The sequence below is a fragment of the Columba livia genome, chromosome 10, assembly GCF_036013475.1.
Source record: "Columba livia isolate bColLiv1 breed racing homer chromosome 10, bColLiv1.pat.W.v2, whole genome shotgun sequence".
In the NCBI taxonomy this organism is placed as follows: Eukaryota; Metazoa; Chordata; class Aves; order Columbiformes; family Columbidae; genus Columba; species Columba livia.
The window spans coordinates 13,934,437-13,961,345 of record NC_088611.1 but is presented as its reverse complement, the minus strand read 5'-3'; the positions used below and the strand labels follow the sequence as shown (position 1 = coordinate 13,961,345).

At 41.7% G+C, this 26,909-nt stretch overlaps 1 protein-coding gene across 5 annotated transcripts in view; it reads right to left on the bottom strand.

The window, feature by feature from the left end:
• The window catches only part of TAFA4 (TAFA chemokine like family member 4), a 76,072-nt gene extending 49,486 nt beyond the window's left edge, over nucleotides 1-26,586 (bottom strand). For 3 of the 5 annotated variants that reach the window (XM_065075457.1, XM_021291784.2, XM_065075456.1), the window contains exons 1-2: nucleotides 10,905-11,063; nucleotides 1,698-1,833 (exon numbers count right to left, since the gene is read on the bottom strand). In XM_065075457.1, coding sequence (XP_064931529.1) covers nucleotides 1,698-1,833; nucleotides 10,905-10,926 — 158 coding nt within the window. In that variant the 5' untranslated portion in view covers nucleotides 10,927-11,063. Of the gene's footprint in view, nucleotides 1-1,697; nucleotides 1,834-10,904; nucleotides 11,064-26,212 lie in introns of those variants that run through there. The other 2 variants (XM_005505621.4, XM_065075458.1) reach the window with 2 other exon arrangements.
• Nucleotides 26,587-26,909: the final 323 nt, after the last annotated feature.

Genomic DNA, 26,909 nt, shown 5'->3' with positions numbered 1-26,909 from the left:
TGTAAGAATGGGCATCTTGATAAGGCCCAAACATATCACAAATGCACTTATTAATATCAAAATTTAAGAGACCAAAAGACTGTTGTATGTACTTTAGCAAACACTACACACTTGAAAAAAAAGAATTGGTGAAAAGCCCAGCACCCTCTGCTGTCCTTGTAGACTTTACTCCAGCCTACAAACTTCTCTAAAAATCTACTAAAATATTGCTAAAAATAACTTACCATGTCTACAGATACAAGAAAAGATATACATGTAAAGAAACCACATTTTAAGGACTGATATTGCAAAAAGGTACCTTTCCTTGCATTAAGACGCTCTGTTTTGAGCCCACCGTGTTACCACCCTGAATACGAATGAACCAGTACAGGAAGAAACACACTGAGACTCTTTTGCAGCCATATACAGGACTGTTCCACAAGCATGGATCAAGCACAGAAGATAAAGATGTCACTGGTCCTTGCCTACCATACAAGCATCCTCTTATGGAGCACTTCCAGGCTAATTCAGTGCAGTTACACTTCAGCTAATAAGCATGGACCTAATTCACCTTTTGCACCCACCTGAACCACATAATGCAACTGCGGCTAATGGGATTGAGTCACTGTGAAACCAGCACAAACGTTATTATTGCTCTTGATCCAATATTAATCTAAAGAAACTGTCCTGTGAGCTCTGAAATCAACCTACCATTTCAGATTTTAGTGACCCTAATCTTCCCCAAGTAACTGAACCTCATTTTCTTGAGGAGAGAGCTGAATTTTACCTTAGTTTTTCTGCTCTCTCCATGAGAAACACACCGTTTACACCTCATGCACAGGTTACCACTGAATAGGAAGTAATTATCCGCTCATCCTGCAATACCATCACTCTGTCACACTAAATGCAAACACAGGAATCTGATCCAAGTATCAGTGAAGACACCAGCTCTGGTGTCACTCTGTAGTATCATAATGAAGACAGGGACCTTCCTACGGGTTTCCTGTGGTGTGACTGAAAGCAGGATTGAACCCTTGAAATTACCACAGATCAGACATTTTGAGCATGACTTTTCTGGTGTGAGCTGATGGCAGGGGCAGGTATTTAGTGCCAAATCAGGCACCACATGCTCAACAGCTGCTGTTTCAGCGTGTACGAGAACACAGGTGCTCCCACCATTCGCAGTGCAGAAGCAGTGCTGGGTCTCAGTGGAAATGGTTGTGTGCTGACCCCATTTCAAAACCTTTCCCAGATTATGTGTTTGACTGTTTCGAAGACATGGCCTGATGCTAGGGAATGGGAAACCAGGTTTCAACAGGTTAACAGGGTAATCCCATCCTTTTGTAAGTATATTCAAATTCAGGAATAGGTGTATTACTACAAAACATCAACTTTATTACATTAACACTGAAAGGCTGCTAAAAGCACCCAGTGCCATTCAAATGATACATTTGCAGACTTTAGTCTGCCTTGCAGGAAGACAGGACACAAGTCTTAAGCCCACTAATGTAAAGAAATACAAGGGGATCTTTAAAAAGGCAGGGAAAAAATGAATTTTAGCAGCCAGATGCAGCAAGGCATACTGAGCCCCTCAGCGTCCATGGGCTGCTGCTTTCAGAAATGTCAAGCCTTCATTCTCTCTTGGATTCAAGTGGCTATTGTTGCTAACCAGAACAGCAAATCTTCAGTGTCATCCGAAAGATAAAAAGTGCTCTTACCTTGGGGACTTTGCAAGAATTTTGTTCCAGTCAAACACAATTATTTCAGTGTGTTTTTCATAGTTATTCCAGATTCCCATTTGCGGCAGCAAATAAGCCTTTCTGCATTTCAGAATTTTTCCTTCACTTTGGGGACCTAGAAAGAAAGCCATATTACACTGCAATTAACGTCTGGAATGATGCTGTAAAACAGGCCTTTGTTACCAAAATCATTGTTTCACAGTGCCATCTACAGTGCAGTCAAAGGCAAAAGGCAGCAGTTGTATTGCTTTTTTCACCTGTTTCCAAGAACACAGAGAAACTGATAAAGCAGCACTGAAATATCACTATATTAACTAAAGGCAGAGTTCACTATACTAGAAATTACAAACATAATATGCACAGTTTGCTGTGTCCTTATAACCACGTGCCCTCTCGTCACCCAGCTGCTGTGAAAGCTGTAAGGTCTAAGACACCACACCCATGTAAACAGATTTCCAGATGCGTACTTGAAACCTCCAACATTTTGAACCAGAGATTATTAAGGAGAGGGGGAAAATCTTTCATTGTCTTCAGAAAGATTTGGCCAAGGCCCTTGGAGTCTGGCTGCCTCAGGAGTGGAGGCTCTGAAGGGTCACATCCGTAGGATCATCGCTGTGTGATCTATGCATTATAGCATCCTCTGGCACTTTTGTCTCTACTTCCTTCCAACATCACATCTCACACCCAGCTCACCTATACCCACAAGCTACTCTTTGAAATCACTGTATGGAGACACTTTTGCAGCCATACTGACACATGTTCTGCAGAATAATGACCTCAAACCCCCCATTTCATAGGCATTTGAGTCTCTTTGTTTTTATCGTTTTTATTTGTTTTCTCACTTCTATCCCTGGGCTTAGCTTGACCTTCTCCTATTGAAAACACAACACAGTGCAATTTGTGAGAGCAATAATAATGTGGTCTTCACCTACGGAGTGATCACAATAAACTTTTCTCATCTTCTCCCGCTACTCTTTTCATTTCACTCTTCCCTTGATCAATTAAAAATTTGCTTTTAATAAGCATGAAATTACACTGTCACATTTAGAGGCAAAGCACCTCTGGGGTCATAAAAGCACATAGGCAGACACCTTTCAGAAGGTTAGGACAGGAAAGCCCCTGGCTCAATGCACTCAGCTCCTTTCTGTTCAGAATGCCATGAGAAAACAGAGTCATTGCTGGAATTAAAGATATACCAGGCCAGCAATCTATAGTTAATCACATTTTACTCAATATTCACTTTTCAACTTGAAGAGGTTCAGAGTGAGCCAAAATCACAACGCAGCAGTTCTAATCAAAACAAAATGTGAGCAAAGAGATGTCTTAAGACAAAGCACTCAGTCCTGTATTAATCCTTTCTTCCACAAATACACATAAAATTAAATTAAAAAAAAAAAAAGTGTGCCTTTAAAGGCCTGTTAAGAAAAAGCAAACAAACAGACTTTTCAATGTAGTATTGAATGACTGAAATGGTTGTGTGATACATTTTTACCCATTTCATAACAGGACAATAAATATATTCTTACAGTGTTCTTGCAGAAATCAATATTGCAATATACTAACTCGAGCTTTAGTGTTTATCTGTTCCATAATTTTTATTACAGAGGGAAAAAAAAAATCTGTGTAGATGCATCTACAGATAAATACTAACTTCAGTGTAACCTGTTCTGTAAACATATGTTAAACACAGGTAAAAGACAAGGAAGCATTCATTATTCTAAGTCATCCTAATTAAATTGATATAAAGAAAGGGGGCAGATGGTACAGCCAACAGCATATCTTGGGGCTTTCTGGTGCCTTCCAGGCAGCAATATTTCTTAAGAAAATAGAGTTTTTTGAGATGAGCATAAGGCTAACTCCGATGGTGCAATCTTAAATCTGAGATTCAGCGGTTTTATGTCAATAAAGGAGGCAGATCAGAACAAAAACAAGAGGCTCACCTAGTTAATAACAGTATAATAAAAGGAATTCTAGGCTTCTCACGGCAAAACCACGTTTTGTGTGTATTTTGCAGTCAGTGGTTTCAATGCCGCTCCCTGCCTCGTCTCAGGGTACAACGTTACTTTGCAAAGCAGAGCTGCTCGTTTGCAAAGCAGCAAATCACTCCTGAGTCCCTGGCCAGGAGCTCTGCTGGGGCAGCATGTCCTGCCAAGGCAGCTGCTCCCAGGAATGGGCACCAGCCCTCCCTGACAGCAAACCGTGCACTGCTTCAAACAAAATACAATCCAGCATCACCTCCCAAGGGGTGCCAGTACATCTGGCAACAACCGGAATTTTGTGGATGAAGTCCTTGACTTCAACACAGCAGGGTTAATTTACACAAGAGGGATTTGAATGGAAGTTACCCAAGGAAAGCAATTTCATTAAGAAAGGGTCTTTTTTATACAATGAGCACTAGGCAGGAGGCTACTGAACCCCCACCTCCATCTCTAGAAAAGCTACAGTAAAGAAAAGAAGGAAGGAGGGAGAGGGAAGGAAAGGCCCCCCTCTCAGCATTTATACCTGGGCTGACCGTGAACACCTGCTTTGCATGTCAGTCACCCCAGACCACACTCCAGGCCACAAAATTCTCCTGTGCCGGTATCTAGGGCATCCATGAGCCTGAACTAAGACTCTGTGTTCTAGTATCTGAAGGGAATTGCACCTCAGTCCCAGCACAGTCTGTTTCTGTGCTGGTAGACTTGAGTAAAATTAGTATAAATAGCATTTGCCTATGCCAGAGAAGTATTTCAAGAACAGAAACAATAAAGGTCTGAAGTTATTTGACAATTATATGAGCACTATATAATTCCTTTGACAGACAGAATAAGATAGCATTTTTAATTAGGTACTTTTCCTACCAATATTTACATGTTGTAAAATACTTCTTATGGCTACTTTCTGTAAAGAATAAATTACTAAGCCATTTTATAACATCTTTTATAATAAGCTATTAAATAATTTAGAAAACCTCTGTCCATTAAATATTTAAAAGACCTTAATTTCTCCATTCTCAATAATTCCTCACTTAAAATGAAGATAGCACATCCCTCAAAAGACTCCTCTTCTGCAGTGCAATTGTTTAGAAGGGAGCACGTACAGATGCCACATCCTTCACAGGGCGATTTGCCAGCCTGAGAGTTTAACCTCACCCTCAGCCCTGTTAAACTCTCATGTCCCACTGAATAAAGAACTGAGAAAAAACAGAGCAACATCTACAATTTCCTCAGAAAACAAACAAAAAACACAAAACAACAAAAAACCCCAAACCAAGCAACTACAAAACAAATTTAAAAACCCAAACAAAAGCAGACAAACGAACAAAATCCCCAAACAGCAAACAAAATCTATCTAGTGTGGTCACTACGTATATTTGAAAAGCCCTGCTATTCGAGTTTGAGGGGAAACAGACAAAATAGGGAAAAGAGCAAAAGCAAACACCTGCTCGGGCAGTTCTGCCTGTTACACATACCAGCTAAGTAACACAAACCACCCATTTCAGGGCTAAACGACTCCAAATGAGACATATATTTAGCCATATTTTGAAGGCACATTTATCCCACAGCAGCAGTTTGCCCCCAGCCCATAAGGAAGGGCCGACCCCTGAAAAGTGACACTCCTCTGCCCGGCCTGGCAGCCCACAGCAGATTTAGGGCCGCGAGTGGGGAAATGGTTTTGTCGGTGCGGAATAACTGTTTTTTCGGTGCTGAACCGCACCGGGGCTGCGACGGGGGGCGGCGGGGACGCTCTCGCCTCCCTGAAAGCGACGGGACCCGCCGGCCGTGCGGCGTGGCGCTGCTGCCCCCTGGCGGCCGTGAGCCGCTTCGGCGGCTCGGCCGGCGCCCGCCGGCGCCCGCCGCCCCCCCGCCCCGCGGAGCCGCCCCCGGCCCTGCCCGCATGCATAATTTAGCGGGCAGCTATTAAACACTTCCAACTTTTGTTATTCGGCGGAAATCTCATTAAATCTCATCCGTACAATGTGCGCCGGTTGCTCCGTCGAGCCCCGGCTCATCGTTCCCCACCAGAGCCATCCTGGTCCTCAGAGACACCCGCTCCCCCTCCTGTCGCAAAGCCTCTAATTTGCAAGCGCTCCTTTGTGCGAGAATGAACTGTCCGTGCAAATTAAGTTTTGTCATTAATCATATTAACACGTTGCTGTCACAGGATCCCTCCATTCACCCTCACCAGCTCCCCCACCACCTCACGGGCCATGGCCCGTCTCCTCAGGGTCCCTCTATGCCCACAGAAGTGGCCTGGCCAGAGAGAAATAACACGGTTTAGATTCCGAATTTAGTCCCCTGGCACTCACCCAGAAATCTCTGCGTCAGGTCAGGTAACTTTAGCTTGATCTGAAGACTTCAAATGGCAGTAAATTCAGCACAATTAAGTTATTTCAGCAGTTAATTAACATCATTTTAAACACCGCACCTGATTTCTAAGCCGAATTTGTCCAGCTTCTGCTGCTGGACATCTGATCTTGTTAAGTCTCTTGCTGGCAGATGAAAATGACCTCTGCTCTCTGTCATCAAGTCCCTGACTTTCGCACGAGTGATACGGAGGAAACCTCTCCTTGGAGGGCTTTGCACTATTAAGCCCATCACACAGCTCTTCTCTGCCTCATTGCCAAGTTCTCAGCATCAGATATTTTTAAGTGAAACTAAGAACATATAGTAACCGGAGATGACCTTTAACAATACCACAAACAGAGGTAGCAAACCTTCCGGCTTGTACCTCACGTTCTCTCCTGATATACTCTGCTTGGTTTTCCAGCTGGTACATCACCCAGAGACACGTCAGGTACTTAAAGGCCTCAGTTCTGCCAGCTGTTACTCTCACTGAGTAAGTTATACCAGGTTGGAAGGCACTATGCAAACTGTGAAAGGACTCTAAGTTATTCATGTACTGTCATAAGATTAATCTCACAGCGCAAGGAAGAAAAGCTTTTCTTGGGCCCAGTTCCTCTAACCTTTACTCCAAAAGCCAACATCAACTTTTCTGCTGTGTCTACTTCCCTGCAGGTATCACTGAAGGTCCAATCACATCAAGCTCCACCTGGCAAACTGAAGTGAAAAGACTCTTCAGACAGAGTCAGAATAGTGAGTTCGGTTGACGCTCTGTAGGAAAGCCTTTTTCAGTTGGACTCATTTTACGTGTTTGTGGCCTCTGAGTTTAATCCAGTGGAGCTTGGGTCATACAGAAGCAGTAACAGCAATACATGGAATCAGAAAACAGATGCAGGCAAGGGACTGAAGGTGAGAACTAAAGGACTGCCAGAAGATCTCAAGCTGACACAGAGTAAGGAGGAGTTTGAAACCAAAGCTGTTGCGTTCTCTGCTGAAGCAGAACAAGTTGGGCATCCACTCAGAACCTGCTACAATGCAAACTACAGGGGCTAGTTCAGATCCCCTCCAGGCAAGGGAGTAGTAGCTACTTCATATGCACTAAGTCCAGCATATATTCTGGGACCTGTGGTCACTAGAACTCACAGTTTTTAAGTGTATTTATATGACAAGAATAAGTAGTCTTGCAAATGAAGCATATGAGTCATGCTGGCACAAATAATTGATCACTTGCGGTTCAAAAGTATAATCTCTGTGTATGAGAAGAACATCTAAATTAAACAGAATCTCATTCAGAAAAATAACTTTTAGGAAAACGTGTTAGAACCTGTTCTCTCAGCTCAAACCGAGTCAACATCTTACCAACAGAACCACTTAGAACTGCTCTAGCTGTAGAGTCAGAATAGCCCCATCACTATCCTACAAAGAGCTCTTCTGCCAAAGTAAACTCCTGAAGAGGTAAGTATTGCTATCAAGGTTTCCTTTTAAGGTTGCACAGACTTCCCAACTTGGATAGCCGACACAGCATATCTCCTCATTATAGCCCAGCATTCCAACTCTTTCAACTACATTTATCAGAGAGAATTTTTCATTGTGATTATCCAGGTTCTTTCAGTCCCTCACTACAGCTCAAAACCTTCCCCACCCCCTGGTGTATGGCCTACTGACGAGATGGGCAGACTTGCAGGTGCTGTGTTCAAGGAAGTGCAGGAATTGCTTCAACCCTGTTCAAAGGGGAGGCAGAGCAGAGTCGGTGCCCCACTCCACTCCCAACTGACCTCCCAGACACAGAGCAGTACTCACGTAAAGCAGGCAGCACGCCAAAAAACATGGAGAGAAACGTCTTTGAAGGAAATCTCTTCAACTGGATGTTTCAGGCAAGGCAAATATGCCTTTTCCTTTATTGCAAAATTTGCCTGCCAGGTAGCAAAGCAATGGAGCTGTTGCACAGATTATCTCGAGCAACAAGACACAGTTTTCTATACCCTGAATTGATGGAAGAATTTCATTTCTCCCATAAAAGGAAAATGTAACTGACCCAACAGATATAGAGCAAGTCACTCACCTTTCTTCCCACTCACCAGAGACCCAGGTGAGCTGGTAGGTTATTTTGCAGACATTGCCTGGGAAAGAGAGGGAGAGAAGGGATGGAGGATGTGGCTTTGTGTCAGTTTGTACCTCTCAGCAGGGGGATTGGACTAGATGATCTTTTGAGGTCCCTTCCAATCCCAAACATACTGTGATAATGCATGGGGAGGTCCCAGAGCTGTTCCGGCTGCCTTGTGGCCAGCCCATGGCTCACATGCAAGAAGCAGATGAGCACTGACTATGGATGACCGTTTGAATTAAGAACAAGAAACAATTCCAAGAAAATAGCATGAAAATTAAGAGATTCAGCAAGTGTGAGTAGTAAAGAAAGGTTGAAGTAGCTGTGTTTGTTTAGTTGAGAAAAGAGAGTTTATTGGAGATGCGCTAACTGCCTCCTTGAAGAGGTTTGCTTTAAGGAAGGGCATGATTTAAAGAAGTTCCATGCAGCTACTGCAAGTAGCATAAAAATAAATTAAGTGTCCTGCAAAGATAATTTGGTGAGTGCATGAGGAGAAACGTTCTGTAGGTAAGTGTGGGAAACTCGTGATACAAGCTGTTTAAAAAACTCATGGAGTTTGCTTTGGTGGAGGCTGAACACCTATGGGATGGTCAAGGCTCCCTTCACCATCCATAGGGTTGGATTACATGTTTGCTCAGGGTCTGTAACAAGACCACAAGACTACACCTCCTTTATGCCTTGGGGAAAAAAAAAAATAAAAAAAAGAGCACTGGAATATAAATGCAAGGTAAATAGACACTGTTCACGGTGTCATCCTCAGTACCCCAACCACAGACAGTCATCAAATCAGATTAGTGGAGTAAAATTGTGGTAGAAAGAAACTGAAAATACCTCCTACACATATTGATTTTTTTTCCATGCAGACAGGGTCAGCTTGTGTTATAATTAGATATCTTTCTGGTGGTTCTGAGCATCCTTATGCAATCAAATACAGTTCTTTCTGATTCTGCTGCACTAGAATACTTTATTTCCTTATTATTCCCCAAAAGTCTAATTCTCAGTGAATAGTTACAGCATGTCCACTCCTGCTTCCCTAAGCTGTACCAAGCCCTGACTGCAACAGGGTCTGTACTTTTCTGTGTCAGCAATGTAATCTGGTCTCTGCTTTTGTTTCAATTCATGAAATGCTCCAAGAGGAAAGCACAGAGCAGCTAGTTGTGCTTTTAGAACACAAACATGCTTTATGAGCAGTGGATGCACACTGCCTGATGAAGAATCCCAACTGTCCGGGTATATGGCATAATTGTTTCACTTGGGACTCATTAGCTAATTGTTAAAACATTCTAAGGAAAAGCATTTCATAACTACAGCACTAAATTTCCGGAAGTGTAATTATGGGCTGAATTCACATTTTTAGCACCTGTATTATCAACTACATAAGCCAGTAACAAAATACACTGTTGTATGCTACCCCTGTTCTCTCTGTCGGTGTTGGGATAGAAAAAAGGATAACTATGAGCAAATTGAAAGGTAACATTTTTGATATTCCCATTGCTGTACAAAGATAACACAGTCAGCTTGGGATTGGTTGAAAATTCTGCCCCTAGCATGCAGAATCTCTTGTGGCAATACTGAAGAACAAAACTTGCACAGGAGGGGAGAGGCACAGACCAAGGAGCTATTACTCAGCTTCTTGGTCTTGTTTTGGCACTCAACTTTCATTCTATGGGACAAGCTTTTTACTCAGTGTTAGAAAATGTTGTATATCAGAGCCTGCTCCTCAAGTTATTTTAAAAAATAATTATTACTCTACTGAATAGAAAAATTCCAGAACCAGGTTCCTGACTCATCAGTTCAGGAACCGTTACTAAAAAATAAATTAAAAAAAAAAAAGTGTAATATTCCTCTTTTTCTGTAATTGAATGGCAGAAGCAAAATACTGCTAATAAGCTAGCAAGACATTTGCATGGCATGAAGACTTGGAGTTGGGTCAGTAAATGATTGCATTTTAAAGGAGGACCCAATCTTGATCAACAGAAGCACACACAGATTCAGCCTCACAGTTGTATTACCTTTCTTTTTTTAACAGATTGGCAACATCATGCCGGGTGGAACGACTGACCATCACACAGAGTGCACACAGCACACAGTTATCCCTGGGCTGGGGATTACTTCATTCTGATACCAGCACTGACCACACTAGTCTTGAGTCCTGAACCCTGATCTCTGCTCAACATTGCACCATGGAGAAGCATCTGCTTGTTTGGAGCTCACTGAGTCACCACAACCACAGCACGGGCATGGAACAGACAGGTTTAGCTCTCACTGAGAGCATTTGAGAGACCTGCGTGAGGCTGTAGCTGCTTGTATCGTGCTCTTCAGGTACCAGGAGTCGTATAAGGTTTTCTTATTCCTGACAGCAGCCTACTACTGAGTCAAGAAGAAAAATGAGGAGATAGATATATCTGTTAATTATCTCCTGAGCCACTGGTCTTGCGCCCCTGGAATCAATATTACACTGCCAGAAGAAAAAGCAAATTTAAAATGTGGACTGATCTCAAAAAGATGTATCATTTGTGATGTGTAAGCACATGCTCTATCTGGTTTATTTACCCTGACAGACACATACATAGAGTGATTCTACCTCTCTCCTGCAAGCCCTTGTCTTTCTCATAGTAACCAGAAAAATTCTGAATTCCAATATGAATACATAAGGTAACACACTCTCTCAGGTATTTTCATTTCCAGCAGTACCAGTTACTGCATTCCCTGGTACAAGAAAATTTCAGAGGTCAAATAAATTACATTTCGGCTCCTCACCTCCAGAAGGGCTTTCCTTCATCCTTTTGTCTTCCAGCCCAATCCTTCAGGCCTCCTTCCTCATCCCTTCTCAGTTTCTCATTTGCACAGCATCTCTCCCTACCTCCTCTGGGAAGTTCACCTGCTTGGCAGCAGCACATGTGTGAGCATCAAGAGAAAGGCTGGTGGGCAGGGAAAGAGACCCCACTTGAGTTATGTAGTGATCAATTAGAGCAGGTTAATGAGCTGCTGGCTGCTGTTTTCATCCTTTCACAGGCATGAGGAAGCTGGATAGAGCTCTGGTTTCTGTTGTAATGGAAAAGGAGCAAACCTGAAAAGGTGTTGAGGAGAATAGTCCTGCATTACCAAGACAGGACAGCAGCGTCCACAGCAAACTGAGACTGCTTTTCAGAAGCAGTAAGAGAAGCTGTTAGCATGGTATGTCCCCATCAAGCACCTGAACTGTCAGAGGATGCTCCTTCCAGTACCTGTCACAGCTGAAGTAACAACGTATTTCCATACAGGAGGCTCAGTCGGTTACTCTGACTGAAGTGAGAACACAGCCAGACTTTGAATAAGTAACAGCATGTTCTCTTCATGGCTAAAGCTAGAAATCCTCTTCTTTATTTGGTTGAGGGTGTTTTTGTTTGCTTGTTTGTTTAGGGTTTTTTGGGGGGGTGTTAAGTTTGTTTGGGTTTGGTTTTTTTCTTTTCCACAAAACTCAGAGAAGGCTGAACTTTAGGTTTGTGGTTCTCAACCTGCCTAGGATGGATTTTTGGTTTTATATTGCTTCTTCATTCGTGCACAAGACACTTCATGATAATGTAACCATGTACATGATTGACGGGAGGAGCTAGGGGGAGGGTAAGTGGCATAATTTTGATTATGCTTTAAAATGCTCCAGGTTGGAAATGAAGTATAAGATGCCCCCACATTCCCTGCCTCACTTGAGGGCAATTATGATTGCCTTAAAGATGTGAGAACTGTTTGAAGTAATCGTTTATTGTTTGTTTATTTTCAGGGTAGACAACAATCAGGTTTAATCAGCTTTTCATCACCACTGGAGAGCTATTAACTCTCTTAAAAATAATTAGAAAACAGACAAGAGAAATCTTCTCCAATTATTTTTATCCAGGAAACTGGGACTTCGTGGAAAAAACCCTGAAGATTCGTAGAAAAAAGTTAACTTTGTGACACATTTAGTTTAACAATAAGATAGTCTTTGACAGAGAGGTGGGGAAACAAAACATAAAAAACAGAACCATACTTGATAGTTTTCCACAAAGCCTACTGCAGAGTCACCCAAAGCCTTCCCTGAGCGCACCTTGTCACAGCCAGCACTGCCCTGCTCCCCCCTTTTCAAATCTCTCTCTGAAGATTTTCTCCACCTTTCACCAGCCTCCAGGTTTAGTCCCACATAAGCAGTTGTTTCCCCTCACCTCCCCAAAATACAGTTTATCTGCACTCATGCTCACGATGGCAGAGCTAAAGAAAATACCTGCCATTTCTTTTTCTGTGCGTTGTGCTTCTTGAGCTTGGATGATGTTATGGACATTAGCATCTGAGTAAGAACCAATATTTTCAACCACTTTGGGTGAATACTCGATTATTTCTGTTGGACTTTTTTTTTTTTTTTAATGGAAACAGATTGCAGGAAGTTTCCATTTCTCTGATCTCTGACTGTTCACATATTTCACTTTCACATACTTGACATTCACTTGTCTCTCAGATCCCCACAATATGTATTTTTTCCATTTTTGAGTAGATTAACTGTGGATACTGTCTTGAGGGAAATAGTGCACAGACTTAACCACCATAAAGAGAACAAGCTCCACATTTCAATTATAGAATCATAGAATGTCCTGAGTTGGAAGGGACCTACAAGGATCATTGAGTCCACCTCCCATCCCTTTTCCTAATGTCCAACCTGAACCTCCCCTTGCACATCTTCCTGCCATTCCCTTGGGTTCTGTCATTGCTTGCTAAAGAGTTCAGCACCTACCCCTCCTCCTCCCCTTGTAAGGAAGCTGTAGACCATGATGAGCTCTTTTACAGGCTGTATTAATTAATTAGAATTAGCAACAGGTATGAAATGTCTCAGCAGATACTACCTTTCAGATAGGCAAGGTAACTAAACAGTCTCTTCAGCTCACATACAACTTACCAGTAGCTTTCCCCACCAATAATCCCATGAAAATATAGCCTCAACATGACTCATTTACTTCCACTCTATTGCCACATACACCTTTACTGGTATGCTGGTCATAGCACAAATGCTGTTAGCTTTACAGGGAAACAAAACCACGAGCACTTTGCTAGATCCTGAGACAAGTGCGGTTGTTCTCTTGTGCTGCTGTTGAACCGCTGTTCAACAGATATTTACCTTTCAGGGTGGTGACCAAACAATGTCCCATGTGCACTCCTGTGGTGCAGGTGGGTGGAAAGCAGCCTTTGGTAAGATGACTGGCGGACAGACACGCTTTGTTGCTATTACACCGCAGGGAACCTGTCCTCAAAGCCAAGTAGAGATGTCCTTCTTCATGGTAGGCATTAATCGAATAAAAGTTCTCAGATCCAGTAAGAGGTAACTGAACTACAATATAAAAAGACTGTAAAAAAACAGATCAAACTGGATTATGGATTCTAAGGGACGACTAAATGAAAAATGTGTGAGGGGCTGAGCTAACAAAGTACTCCCCAACCAGGACCCCAGTGGCTCTATCTTTTTATTTTATTCTTTTCAATTGCCCATTGGAGATGAATTGTGATTCACTTTCAAAACGGATTCTTCTTGTAAATTGATCAGTGTTAGACCCATTTGACCTACTAGTGTCTCTTTAGAGATTGATGAACTGGAACACAAAAGTGAAATTCTCTCACTTTAACTGTTCCCATCTGATTTTCCTGCAGTGTGAGGTACATTTCTTAAGAGGCCTATGGAGTGTTTACATCATTGATTCAAATTCTGGGGTTATTGCACAAAGCATTTCCATAGCCAGGCAATAGGCAAGACAGACACACAAACTGAAAGAAGGCCATTAGCAAGAACAGTCACAGGACTGTTTTAAATTTTTAATCTAAACTGCTGTTATTAAAAATCTGCTGCATTTCAGGGACCATAGCAGGAATTTGTTAGGTGTTTTAGTTTAATATTGGCCACTAATTAAATGCAAAGCAGCAACACTAATTTTTTAAAAAATAGTGGAAAAATCACAAATCACTTTGAATTTAAATTTTCCCCTCTCCAAGTTAAACCTCTTCCTTGCAAATAACAAGAGTTTTGACCAAGATTAGCAAAAGAGGCTGCAGGTAATTGAAGCTTCACTGACCAGATGGTACTATTGCATCCAAAAAGAAAGATACAGACTTTTATTCAGAGCTATGCCTTGCACTACTTCAGGCAAACCCCACTTGCTTTCACATAGCTATTTGCTGCCAGTTTAGTCTAAGACTTCTTTTTAAGGCAGGCATGAAATCTTTCCACACCCTTAAATTCATAGACAATAGTCAGAAAGTTCCATTCTCTGCTCACAGATACTGTTTGGTAAGCACTCAAAGAACATTTCTGAGAACATGCAATCGCCATTGTTTTACCCTCTTGGTCCTTTCTCTTTTCCTAAGCTGACGGATTTGTGGTTTCTTAAATCATGATTTTGTCCTTTTTAATTTAAGTACTCATTTGTACAAGAGTTACTTATTATTTCTCTGCTTGCCAGAGCACCATCCAACTTAGTAACTAAGAACAGCAGTATTTCAAAAATCATCTATTGCTTTTTCAACTTGATCTTCAACAATATGAAAAATTTCTCATTTAACAATGGAATGTTCCTATGAGAGTCATCCTAACCAGAAAGTATGACTTTCTGGAACTTACTGTTCTCCGCTCAGGAAGATTTAAGTTTAAACAGATCAGTCCATGACATTGGATCCTCTTCCAACAGAGACACAGAAGTGCAGAAGTAGATGGAGAGCAGGCTGCTGTTGTATGAAGAGCCAAGACCCACGTGCTACTTGTCAACATCTGGGATAGAAGCATGAGTGTTGCATGGAGGGGGCAGCAGGCTGGATTTTAGCATTGTCGTTGTTTATCAGTGCTTGGGTCAATACTAAATTAGCAGAATTCTCTGAATAGGGTTCTCAAGCCTGTCTTAAGCTCCAGTGCAGTAGTCTAGACAGAGCTGTAGGTTATCTGGGACCTTCTGAAGCTTTTCTTCACCCCAGACCACTGGCCCACCTGTTCCCTGAGATGCACGTCCTAAAACACAGAACTGCAGCCATATCCTGTCTTTCTGTTGTACAGTGTTGAGCAAAAATGTTTCCAGAGGTTGCTCCCCTGGCACAGAAGACCAGGAACAATACCTCTGCTGTGAATGAGTAAGGTTCAGCATAAGGAACAGGATTTGGGGTTTTGTTTTTGTTTTTTTTAGCATCTCTAAGAAAGATCTGCTGAGTGCCGTGTAGTAAAAATAAAGACAGACCAGACTTGCCAGGTTTGCAATGAATTTTCCTTGGCTCTTATTTACATCTTTGATTCTGGCAGTCTTCCCCTCTGAAAGAGAAACACTGGCTCCTATCCATTACTCCTAACACAGCAAAACCCATAATATGGCAGGCATTTGCTACTCAGTGCATTGACACAACTATTATGTTTAATCAAAGGCTGAAGCAAGACAAAACGAATAAAACAAGGTAAAACAAAGTAAAGCCTGAAGCACTAGTCTATCCTCAATGCTTTGCAGTTTAGCAGAGTGTTACTGGGTAGAATCTCAAAGAGCAAAATTTGTCTGCCCAAATGACACGCTGTATTGTCAAACTGTCCCATGGAAGCTCTACAGACACATCCTAATGGACTTCTCAGTTTATGTCGTATCTGTCAACCAATACCTTACCCAGAGATTTTACAAAGTTTTTCTCCAATCCCTTCCTGTTGTAAGTAGAGCTGACCTACAACATACCCCTCTTCCTCATCATCCAACTGAATTACTTCAAACAGGACAGCCATGAATCCAGCATTAGGAGAAAGCAAAATCTGAAAATCTTTGTGAATCAGCTGTCACCTTACCCTAGAAAGTTAATGGAGATGTCTAGAAAATATAAGAATAACTAACCTTCAAAAAAATGTTGGACAATGCATTTGCAACAGAAAGGCAGTGACCCAAGGACCTGAAGGAGAAGCTCAGCCATGCTTGTCAAATAATGTATTTGTGGCTGCACTGAGTTTTGAGAAAATATATTCTGAAAAATAGGATCTTGAAGCTTGAAAACCAGAATGACTTAAGAGTCACTTAGAATTTAAGCATGAGAATTGTGGAAGTTTATTCAAGGCACATTACTCTACATATAATTATTCCCACTAGGGAATACACCAGTACAACTCCTGTGGGTGCTTGCTACATTATGTGAGACCGCAAAAACCCAAAAGAGTTTGTGACAGAGAGCAGTCCTTCAGCAGAAGGCTGTTTGTCTCCTCCTTTAATAAGATCAACTACCAATGTTTTAATAGAGCAGCTCCTCCTCTATACTGTGTACCCTGACAAGATCTACATGGTATCAAAAGCAACACTGGCTGGAAGATGGAGGCCTTGAGATGCCCCTTTTTCATCATGCATAATTTGTAAAGCTGATCAAAAAATGGCCAGCAATCTAGCCCGGAATTTTGCCAGCTCTGATATTCATAGCACATGTGATCAGAGAGCAGAATTTGCTACTCACTGGAGAACAATCAGGCTTGTAACCTGACTTCCACCACCAAACACAAAGCCCCTAAACATTACTGTTGAGCAGAGTGGAACTATTTTCATTGGGCTGCATTGCACTGGCCATTAAACATCTGCAGAGTCAAGTCCTGTGTAAGCTGAAGTTGAGGCAGATATTTCCAGCAATTTAAAATTCCCAATACGTCAGCAATTTTCAAAAGAATAAGGAACTGAAGACACTATGAAATCACATTGAAAACTAAAGAAGAGGATATAATAAAAGTATTTTATGTAATGCTCCAGGATATGTTACAGTATATTGACATATACAACAAATTAAAACAGCTAATTCATCTTACTACCTTCCACTGATAATTTTTTAATTAAGTCACTTATCTTTATCTACATATTTAAGAATGTAGATCTTTCATTATTCATCTCTTAAAGAAAATCAATGTTGTCCTGATTTGCTACAGCTCAAACAAGTAAGCAGTATTAGCTAAGATAAGACAGCCTACTAGAAAAATAATTCATTAACTTTATTAACAAGCCACAAGAAAATGCTATTGAGCAGATTTTCAAACTCCTAGAAGTCTCAATTATGAACAGAAAGCTTAATGGTGTTCAGTATGACTGAAATATACAGAATTGGATTTAAAAAAAATGCTTATAAATAGAAAAGGAAAAGGGAGAAAACTATTAAAAGACTCCAATGAAATGTTTTAGAAAGTTCATCCCTAATACTGAATTATATTATAAAAACCACTATCAAAAAAACCTCGTAGTCCATAATGAATTAAGAGGCTGAAGCTAATCTGTAACACTGGTTAGATATGTGTCTAAACGCCTTTCCACTATGCAGTTTTGAAATATTTGCACATCAAAACAGAGTCTGGGTTTACACTTGGGATTCTAAAGCTTTATAAAAGACATTGTGAAAAGAGTAAACTTTGAATCTCAGTTTCCTGAGGAAGCAGAGTTTTTCTAGTCATCTTAAGTGTCCTTTTCTTCTCAGGGTGACCTTAACTTTCAGATTTGTAAAATGGTTTCCTCTTGTGTTCAATCCTACTGTGTAATAAATTTTAAAAATGACTATTTATCTTCTTTAATATATTAGTCATATGTAGCAGGAGAAGCCTCTATGGGAATTTTTGCTATCGAGTTTGCTCAAGCTTAAGTCAATGCTGATTTAGAAAATATAACTTACGCTTAGTAGCAAACAATCATGAATATATTTATTGGAATAACATCTTTCCATTCTCGTCCAGCAGCGTGTTTATTTTATCCGTTGCATTATTACATATCGGTGTATATTCACAGTGACCAAGGCAATTTGAAAGTAATGCTTCTATGTTGCCCATCCTATTACAATTTTACAAGGCTGAACCGCTGTCATTTGGAAAACAAATAGATCTGATGGTTCTAAAAAACATAAATGGAATGAAAATTAATCAGGCAGGTATAAGTTATATTTATTTCTGAAAACGGAGAAGAAGTGCGTTGCTCAAAACCTGCCTGTTGCAAAAGTTATATTTAAGCAAGTTTAAACATTTTTAGATTTTGCCTTGTTAAACATGACCTCAGCTGCTTGCACCATGTAATGACAATAATGAATAAACATGCTGTGCTTATGAAGAACTAGCACCTAACAAGCTGATCAATTGTTAATTCCATAAAGTGACTAAAACGTGTCTCTACTATCAATAAGTAAATCAGCTTCTATTTGTGGGACTAATGCACCTTGTACACATCCTCCAGCTATCCTGCCCTTCTCTATAATAATGTAATTATCAATTTGGTCATATTGAAGTACAACCTGAATGAGATTTGATATTATTTTTGTCTTGAGGGTGGAAAAACAGAAAGATATTTAAAGAGACACACTGCATTTGTTTGGAGGATGCAGATTTTCCATTTGCCCTCCAATTAGTTATACACCATTATTCACTTGAAAACCAATTATTTTACAGTATTATCCTTAAATCTTACAGACTATTATCAGACAGACATTGCAGAGAAGAAGGTCCTGTTATTATTAAAGCCCTCTTGCTCTAAGCCTCTGCAACAAAGAATTTAAACAAAAGAGAACAATGCTCATTAACTATAACAGAAGACGTTACTTCTGTAGAAAAAGACATTTAAAACAGGGCCAGTTTGTCTTTATTCAGTTTTTATTTTTCCTCTTAAGCAAGGAAAACGCAGAAGATATATCAAGTTTTCAGCCATAATGCTAATTACAAATAGCTGCCACTTTCCACTACATTTCCAAACAAGATTTAACGCAATAGTTTATTCATTGCTGAAAATTCTGTTCAAGAAGAACAATGTGTAACACATTAAAAAAAAAAAAATAAAGAAAGTTGAAAATATCTGATTTCCTTCTCATTCTCACAGCAATTTGCAAAGATGCTCGGTAAACGCAGCTACTCATTCATTCACTCACCAACACAACTCATCTTGCTACGCAGTGCAACTAGAGAGTAAGCGTAACCTGAAGCATGGCGTAGGTGAATGATGCACACTGGCAAAGTACATAACTGTATTTACAGTTGCTGCACTTTTTTCGGAGTTATAAACAGTAAGTATTTTTAAAGGTTTAGGGCTTCTCTGTCTATTCTATTGTTAAAACTAAATATATACCAAAAAATACATTAGAAACATCTACAGGAAGGAAATGTTCCAGGGGGAAATACTATTATGTGAATAAGCTCAAGACCAATTAATTTCTAACATTTAATGAACCCAATGAACCTGTTCATTTCTCAGGTGGAAGGTTACACTAATTCTGCCAGAAGCTGCTTCTCTTCACCTCAGATCCATCCCTCTGTGTCAATCTGATGCGGAAAAGGAGGGAGAATCCTTTTTACCCAGTACTCCCTTAAAATAAGAGAATCACTGCAGGTTGTTAAAAGAAACTTCTAACAAAATTTTGTTCTTTTAATTGTGCCTTAACAGAAACAGATCTATAATTAAACAAAATCAGAATTAACTATTTTAGCGGCACACCAGATATATGAGGACAATTTAATACTAAAATAATTATTTTGCTTTATTCTCCCTTCAGGCCCAGTTAAGCCTATAAACCCTGCAACTGGTAAATATTTCCATGGTTAAACCGTTACTCCAGTAGTATCTTTCAGCTAAAAAAGCTAATGACAAATACTCTTATATTCTTGCAAATAATGTATCAAAGGTTCAGAGACACTGTTTAACTGAGTAATATAACAGGAATACGCACACGTGACAATCTTTCCATATTCCAAAGTTACTGATCCTTTTTTCAGATTCAATAGCCTGTTTCATGTGCAAGTCCACTGATTGCTGTAGACTTTTTTTGGGGGGAAATTTTATAGCACTTGACTCCTAAACATGGTGCTTCACAGTCATTAAACTGACAGCACTCAGTGCAAATAGCAACACAGTCAACACGAGCCCACCAAACAACCAGGACCGGTCTTTCACAGCTACCTGTATCCATGCTGGGCCAGCTCCAGTAAAAATCAGTAAAACATTCGTGGAGTGAGGAACAAGTGCATGTATACAAGAGGAAAAGGTTTAGCCTCATAATAACAATGCCAGCTGACTGACATTAACATCCCTGCTTTCTGCATCCCTGTTTTGGAGGGAGCAGCGCTGCAGCCCCAGCGCTGGGTTTCAGAGCAGAGCAGCCACAACAACCTTCTGTCTGCTCAGCCGTCCCAGTGGGGATGATGAGAATCCCCTGCCCTGTGTGCTCAACCAGGCATGATCCAGGGATCTGAGCAGTGCGGGGGAAGAATCATCCGGTTCCCCTCTGGAGCTGATGTACATAGCGCACATGTGGCAGTGGAACAGAATTGTGCGGCATCACAACGCTTTCCTTTGCACTGTAGTGCATTTTCTAGGAACAAGGCAACGGGATATCCTGGATACACTTGTGGAATTGCCATAGTCCCTGGCAGAGGCCAGAAGAGGAGGTAACAGCAAAGAGGAAGAGATCACCCCTCTTCCTTCCTTCCTAGAAACCCCATCTACCGAGCATTTGCCAGGACATTGGAAGAAAACCAGTGAGGAGTGTGGGCTATCTGAATGTCCAGCAAAGGGACCATCACCAGCAACTATAGCTTCTCTATTGCCTTTTCAGAATCATAGGGATCAAAAAGTCTAATTTAAGCAAGGTGTATTAACCCCACAGTTTGTGTCCAAAAGCATACTTCCATTAAAGACCTCAATCACGTCTGTTTTCTAGCCCAAACAAAACAAGAAGTTTCATGTAGGAGTCTAAGTTAAATTAATTTTGCTAGGAAATAATACGGATGCATTATATTCATTTCTGAAATGAGGCATTTCTCTTCCTGTCTCCAACATTATTAGCACGTTACAGTGGGTTGAATTAAAAAAGAGGCATTTATTTTATCACCCTGATATCAGCTCAGTACAATATAATATTTTTGAAACAGGAAAATATCACAGTTTAGCAACATAAATTCAATACCGCGACAAGATAAATCCTTCCTATTAATGTAAACTGCTGTACTTCACAATATATCAACATCTGCAATGCACTTCTATTTGCTGATCAGACTATCATAAACACACATAATTCTCATTGAACAACAGAAGCGGCAAAGAAATCTGTGGGTAACTATGTTCTCTAGACTAAAAAAGACACAGCCTCGTCCTTCAAACAGATTCACTCATCTGGGGATGTTCCTGCTCACAGATGACAACATAAAATACCATCGTCTCCATAAAGGGAATCTAGATAACACAGCAAATGACATCAAAGTTTAGCCACTCCTTAATTACACATGCATAGAATGTATGCTGGAAGCTTTGTGAACTTGCAATTTAGATATACGTCCCAGAGATGCACATAGGAAGACTGGAAACCCTATCAGTTAAGAATCTCCAGGTTTCTCACTGAATATCTGAGGTGGCACAAAATGCCTCAGAAGAAAAGAAGCTTGCTTGATTTTATTGAAAAGAAAAATCACCAACTATTCAGTGCTGCCTACAACAAAAAGTTCTCCTTTTCCCCTTTACACTCAGACAGATGCTCTGAAACTTATATCAAATGGGAATTTGGCACACAGTTTAGGAAATGCAAACACAAGAATTAATAACCTGAATATGCAAATATGAACCGCGGATTTGCAATTTGTTTTAAAAAGCTAAAAGAACTCATGTTAACCAGTTTATCCATGCCAAGGCATTGCTCAAATGCTTCAGCTTCAGTTAGCAGTTTCTTACAGGCTAGAAAAAAAAGCCTACAAATGCTTTAAGAGCTAAAGCATCAGAGTCCTGCTCTCTCCTGTTAAGAGGTTAGATGCTTCCAGAACCAAGAAGGCCAGGCTGACTGCAGTTACACTAGGTCCTCCGGTTCAGAAGGATGTAACGCGTGGCTGAGCCTTGCAAGTGGCTTATTGGAGAGCAGAAAGGGCAAGAGCTCTGCATCGAGGGCTGGGGACTGAGCTCTTTAACCAGACTTCCAGCACCATGTAACACTGAGCCTGGGAGTGCTGCCACTCAATGTATTTATCTTTGCTTATTATATCTTGCCTGACTAGTAACGAGTATTATTTGAAAGGACAGAGGGAAAAACTTGTGCTGATGCTGTGCAGTGGGAAACATGCTCTGAGGAGAAAGGCCTGACCCCTCCACAGTTTTTATTCCACAGATGTTCCCTGTAAAGTGTAACTGAAATTGAAACACAACAGAAGGGGCAATAAAAACAGCAGGTCACCTTTTGAGTCACTGAAATACCTGATACTACTTTCTTTTATTTGAACTTTACTCTGGCAGAGTTGTACCAAGTCTAAGAAAATCAGCCTTTCAGCTCACAGCCTTTCCAAAACCACTGCTGGAAAAAAAAAGAAAATATAGCAAAATTGGTGAAATCCGCAGCCCTTTGTTCCCCCCTATAAGCCTCTTTTAGAATAGCAAAGAGGCTTCAGTTACACAGACCAATAGAAATCCCCATAGCCTGCAAGTATTCAGGATGCTTTGCCAGTGCAAAGCAGCTCACATCACACTGCCTAACCTCAGGTGAAAGTGTGCTGTGATCTACTGATCTGCAGGGTTGGCACTGGCTTCAAAACAGCTGCTTGCATGATGGTTTTCAAATTTTTCAAAGGGAAAAAGAGATGCTGAGGGAGTTCTCCTACTAGACCTTGAGAGGGGGCAAGGAGTATCAGGGCCATAAACTGAGAGAGACAAGGAAAATGCAATACTTTGAATGAAAAGTATATTTATAGGAGAGCTCTTTATTCCAAGTATACTTCCAAAATCCAGGACACAAGATTATCCTCAAAACTTTCCTTATGAGGCTGGAATGTGGCTTAGCACTCCAAGGTATGTTGTTGCTCCTTGTTCATATTGATAGTGAGTTAAAAAGAATAAAAGATTTGTCTTAGAATGTTGTTAAAAATTGATATTCCAAACAAAACAACTTCTTGCACTAGCAAATTCAAGACTAGTTCTAGATTAAGGGTGTAGTTTTTCGTTGGCCGACAGAGATAAGTGGCATGGCAAGAACATAGTAATTTCAAGATTTCATAAGAAACTTTACTGTAGATGAACCCAAGAATTAACTGCTTTCCATCAAATATTTTAGTGTTCACTTCTTAAATGTACTTTTTGTTTCTAACGCTTGAGGAATACTGGCCAAATTCTGCCCTTTTAATTCAAAGCCCAGCCCTAAACTGGGCAGCTTGCCTGAGAGAGGACAGCAGGTGTTGGTCTTAGATTAATTAAAGATTGGTGTGGGGAGATCAGGAGCTGCTCCACACAAGCACCATCAATCAGTTGCCAATTCAGATCTAATCCAGAGTCTCACATCTGGAAGGCAACACGAAGTAACGCCTGCACGGTGAGATGTACGGCTGGTGGATTTAATCTAGTTCTTAGGAATTTATATAAATCTCAGTGAAGTCAATGACAATCTTTTTATGCAATTTAAATCATATTCCAGAACTACCAGAGCTGGAGCAGCCTTCTAGGCAGCAGAGGAAAGGGGCCATGGAAGAGGTGGCATGGACCCAGACTGTCTCTGTATCCTGGCAAGACAGAAAGCTCTTCAGTATTGGGCTGAAACCTATCACTGAGCCTCTTGTACAATTTTTCCTGTGTTTTTCTTCAATAATTAGGAGCTTTTAGCTGAGTACATCAAACCTGTACCTTCCACAAGCACTGAAATCACTCAGAAAAATGATAGCAAACATCAATGTGAAAATAGAAGGGAAAAAAAAAAAAAAAGAAATCTGCTACAGCATCATCTAAACATAAGATACTAAGTAATAGCATTAAAAAATCTATTTCACACAGATGAAAATCATTACAGTTCTCTAGAGACCCTCTCTCTCTCTCTGCAGTAACCCATGTCATTTCCTAGCTAGTAAAAATCTGCCACTGGATATCAAAAGACAGTAAGGTTCTTCTAATTTTAATATTCCTTTAATCCAATAATGGCTTGTTTACTGCTTTCTAATTTAAAGGTAATTCATTAGATGTATCCTGTCACGTCTTATTGGCATTGAAGGCAGAAGAGTCGTACACACCTCTGAGGCACGTCTGTTGTACTGCTAATATTCTATGTGGTTCTCTCAATGTAAATGGCTATCAGTGCACCCACACTGCTAAGGGAATGTGTGTATATATGCACATATAGATTACAAACAAATACATTAAAAGACTTCAGGGATTAACTCTGAATCCCAATATTTATGTTTAACACTAAGAACTCTAGCAAACAGAAAATATTTAAGGTAATGTAAGTGATTTGTGTGTAAATATTTGTGATAGTGACACAAAGGGTCTTGCACAGCCCATGGGGAAGCCCCGGACTGACCTGCAGGGGACTTGACTGAGCCTGCTGCAAAATGATGAAGGTTAAGGAAACATTAGACAGAAGAGGCAGCCTGAACTCAGAAATGCACATTTCAGGAGCCAAAGCGTGCTTGGCAACATCTGCTGTGATTCTGCAAAAGCTACTCAAGACAGCTGAGTTTTTTGAGTAACCCTACAGCAATGTAACATGGACCGAGGCCAAGGGCTTCAAACCTGCTAGACCTTGGCAGCGCGGAGGCACGGAGGTGCTGGGGCGAAGGCGAGAGCGCAGCAGGAGCCGTTAGCACAGCGGGGATATCGTGCTTCCTGCCTCGCCAGCTCCGGCAGCAGCCACCTGCCTGCACAGTTTCCCTCCCCGCTCCCCTGGCACACAGTCTGTGCCCACCTCCACGGGAACAGCTCTACCCCAAGCGATAAGGCAGATGAGGCAATGTGCTACAGGTAAATCCACTGTGTGCTCAAATGCTTTGTTGATGCAGTTTTCCTGCCACACTGAGAAATCTTTGGCTGTTTATATTCTGCCAGCAACCAGCTCAGTTACATCATCTCTCTCTGTACCAGAGAACTAATATGTCCATTTTCAATAATCTCCTCCCAAGAAGTGAAACCTTTGATCAACCAGACTAACCACACACATGTGGCTGTGTAACAAACCATGGCTAGCTCAGAGCAGGGCACAAGAGTGAGAAACAATGAAACCTTGCGAGGAAACCACCCCATTTGTCCAAACTTGGGATATTCTTTAGGAGCACAGCAGGATCACCACATCAGTTTGGAAGACAGTTTGGGTCAGTACATGTCCAAAACCATCACCTCATTGGCTGTCGATGATGTCATGCCCATGCATTAATCCCCAGTGATTGCAGGTTTAACATCACGCATATCACCACATCATCTACATAACGACAATGAAGGCGGATCTTAGAGGAAATTACTGGAGCAGAGAATAAAGCAACTTGTTGAAACAGGGAAAGTCGCATCTCTTAAGTGATTATTTCCAGCTTTTTTTTGTCAAAGTGAAGTTGATGGGGTCAAGGAATAACACATGCCTCACTGAAAAGACTGGGTATTGTTACAGTGCTTTTTTAAAGAAAGTAAATGTTCAAGATATCCCACTCAAAAAGGTAAAAGTGCCACTGGAGAGAAACCAACTGATCTGGGAAATAGAAGTATTTCAGGAGCTATGAAATAGGTAGCTGAAATTAAAAATATTTTTTAAAGGAAAAAAAAAAATTATAAGTGTGATATCTACAAAGCAAGCTTGTCCAGTTTCTAGTGGCACCCTTATCCCTCAAGTAGCTATGGCAGTAAATGAGTTACATACACACACACTAGTACATAGATATATTTAAGTATAACACAAATACTTGAAGTACTACAGACTTACAGAGTATTTTTATTATTATTACAGAGTATTACTCCTCAGCCACACTCCCAGTGCCAGAGCTTGCCCAGCCCTCAGGGTTCGATAAAGACATAGTTAAAAGCACAAATATCCCAGGCACTTGCCGGTGAGCGGGGACCTGCCTGGTGCCGGGCTGAGCAGAGAGGAGCCGGGGCAGCCTGCCAGGTCCTGATGGCCACATCGGCACAGATCAGTCACTATTATCCACCGGTCTCCTGATGACTGCACTCCTAAATACAAGTTCCATCGCAAATGCAGCGACGCTTCCCCCAGCGTAGCTGCCTCCTCCCGGCCCGGCGCGGATCGCCCGTCCAGCCCGCCCGGGACGCGCAGCGCTGGGCAGCAGCCCGGGCAGCCGGAGGGGAGCCCGGCCCCAGCTCTGCTCCCCGGGTACCGCTTACCTGGCCGCCCTCTGCTCCGAGGAGATGCTGCCCTGAAGAGCTACCGAGGCAGGAGCCGGAGTGTCGGGAAAGGGGGAACCAGCCGCCGGAGAGCGGGCAGCGCACCCGGCTTTCCAGCTGAGAGGAGGATGCTCGGTAGAGCCTCCCGCACGTAGAGGCGCAGCGCCCGAAGTGGCTTTGGAGCTTCCCCTCCCACTCCTCCTCTTCAGAGACAGGAGGAGGAAACACAGTGTCACGGCTTTTCTTCCTCTCCCACCTCCCTCCCTTCGCTCCCCCCCCGGTACACGACTCCGCCGGGCACGTTAAGTGCGGAGCTAGAACTGTTTGGACGAAGTGCTCGCTGCTCCCTCCGCTCCGGGCAGCGAGGATGCTGCAGGGGCAGCTCGCACTGCCGGCCTGCTGCTCAGCCCGGGCTTTTAACTGCCTAACAGAGCCCTGACCTTATTTTAGCATCCGAAAGGTCGCTGCTCAGCCGAGGGAAAAGAAAGGAGACGTTTCTTCAGCTCGCAGCCGGGCTGGAGTTCGCAGCGTCTTTTGGAGACAGACGCAACTTGAGAGGGGTGCAAGAGGGCCAGGGCCACAACCTCCCCTTGCCTCTTACCGCATGTCTGATCACTGCTGCCCTGTACGCCACAGTCCTGCGGTTTATCAATAAATCATCCTGTTCAAAAATTTAGTTTGAAGGGAAAAAGTGAAA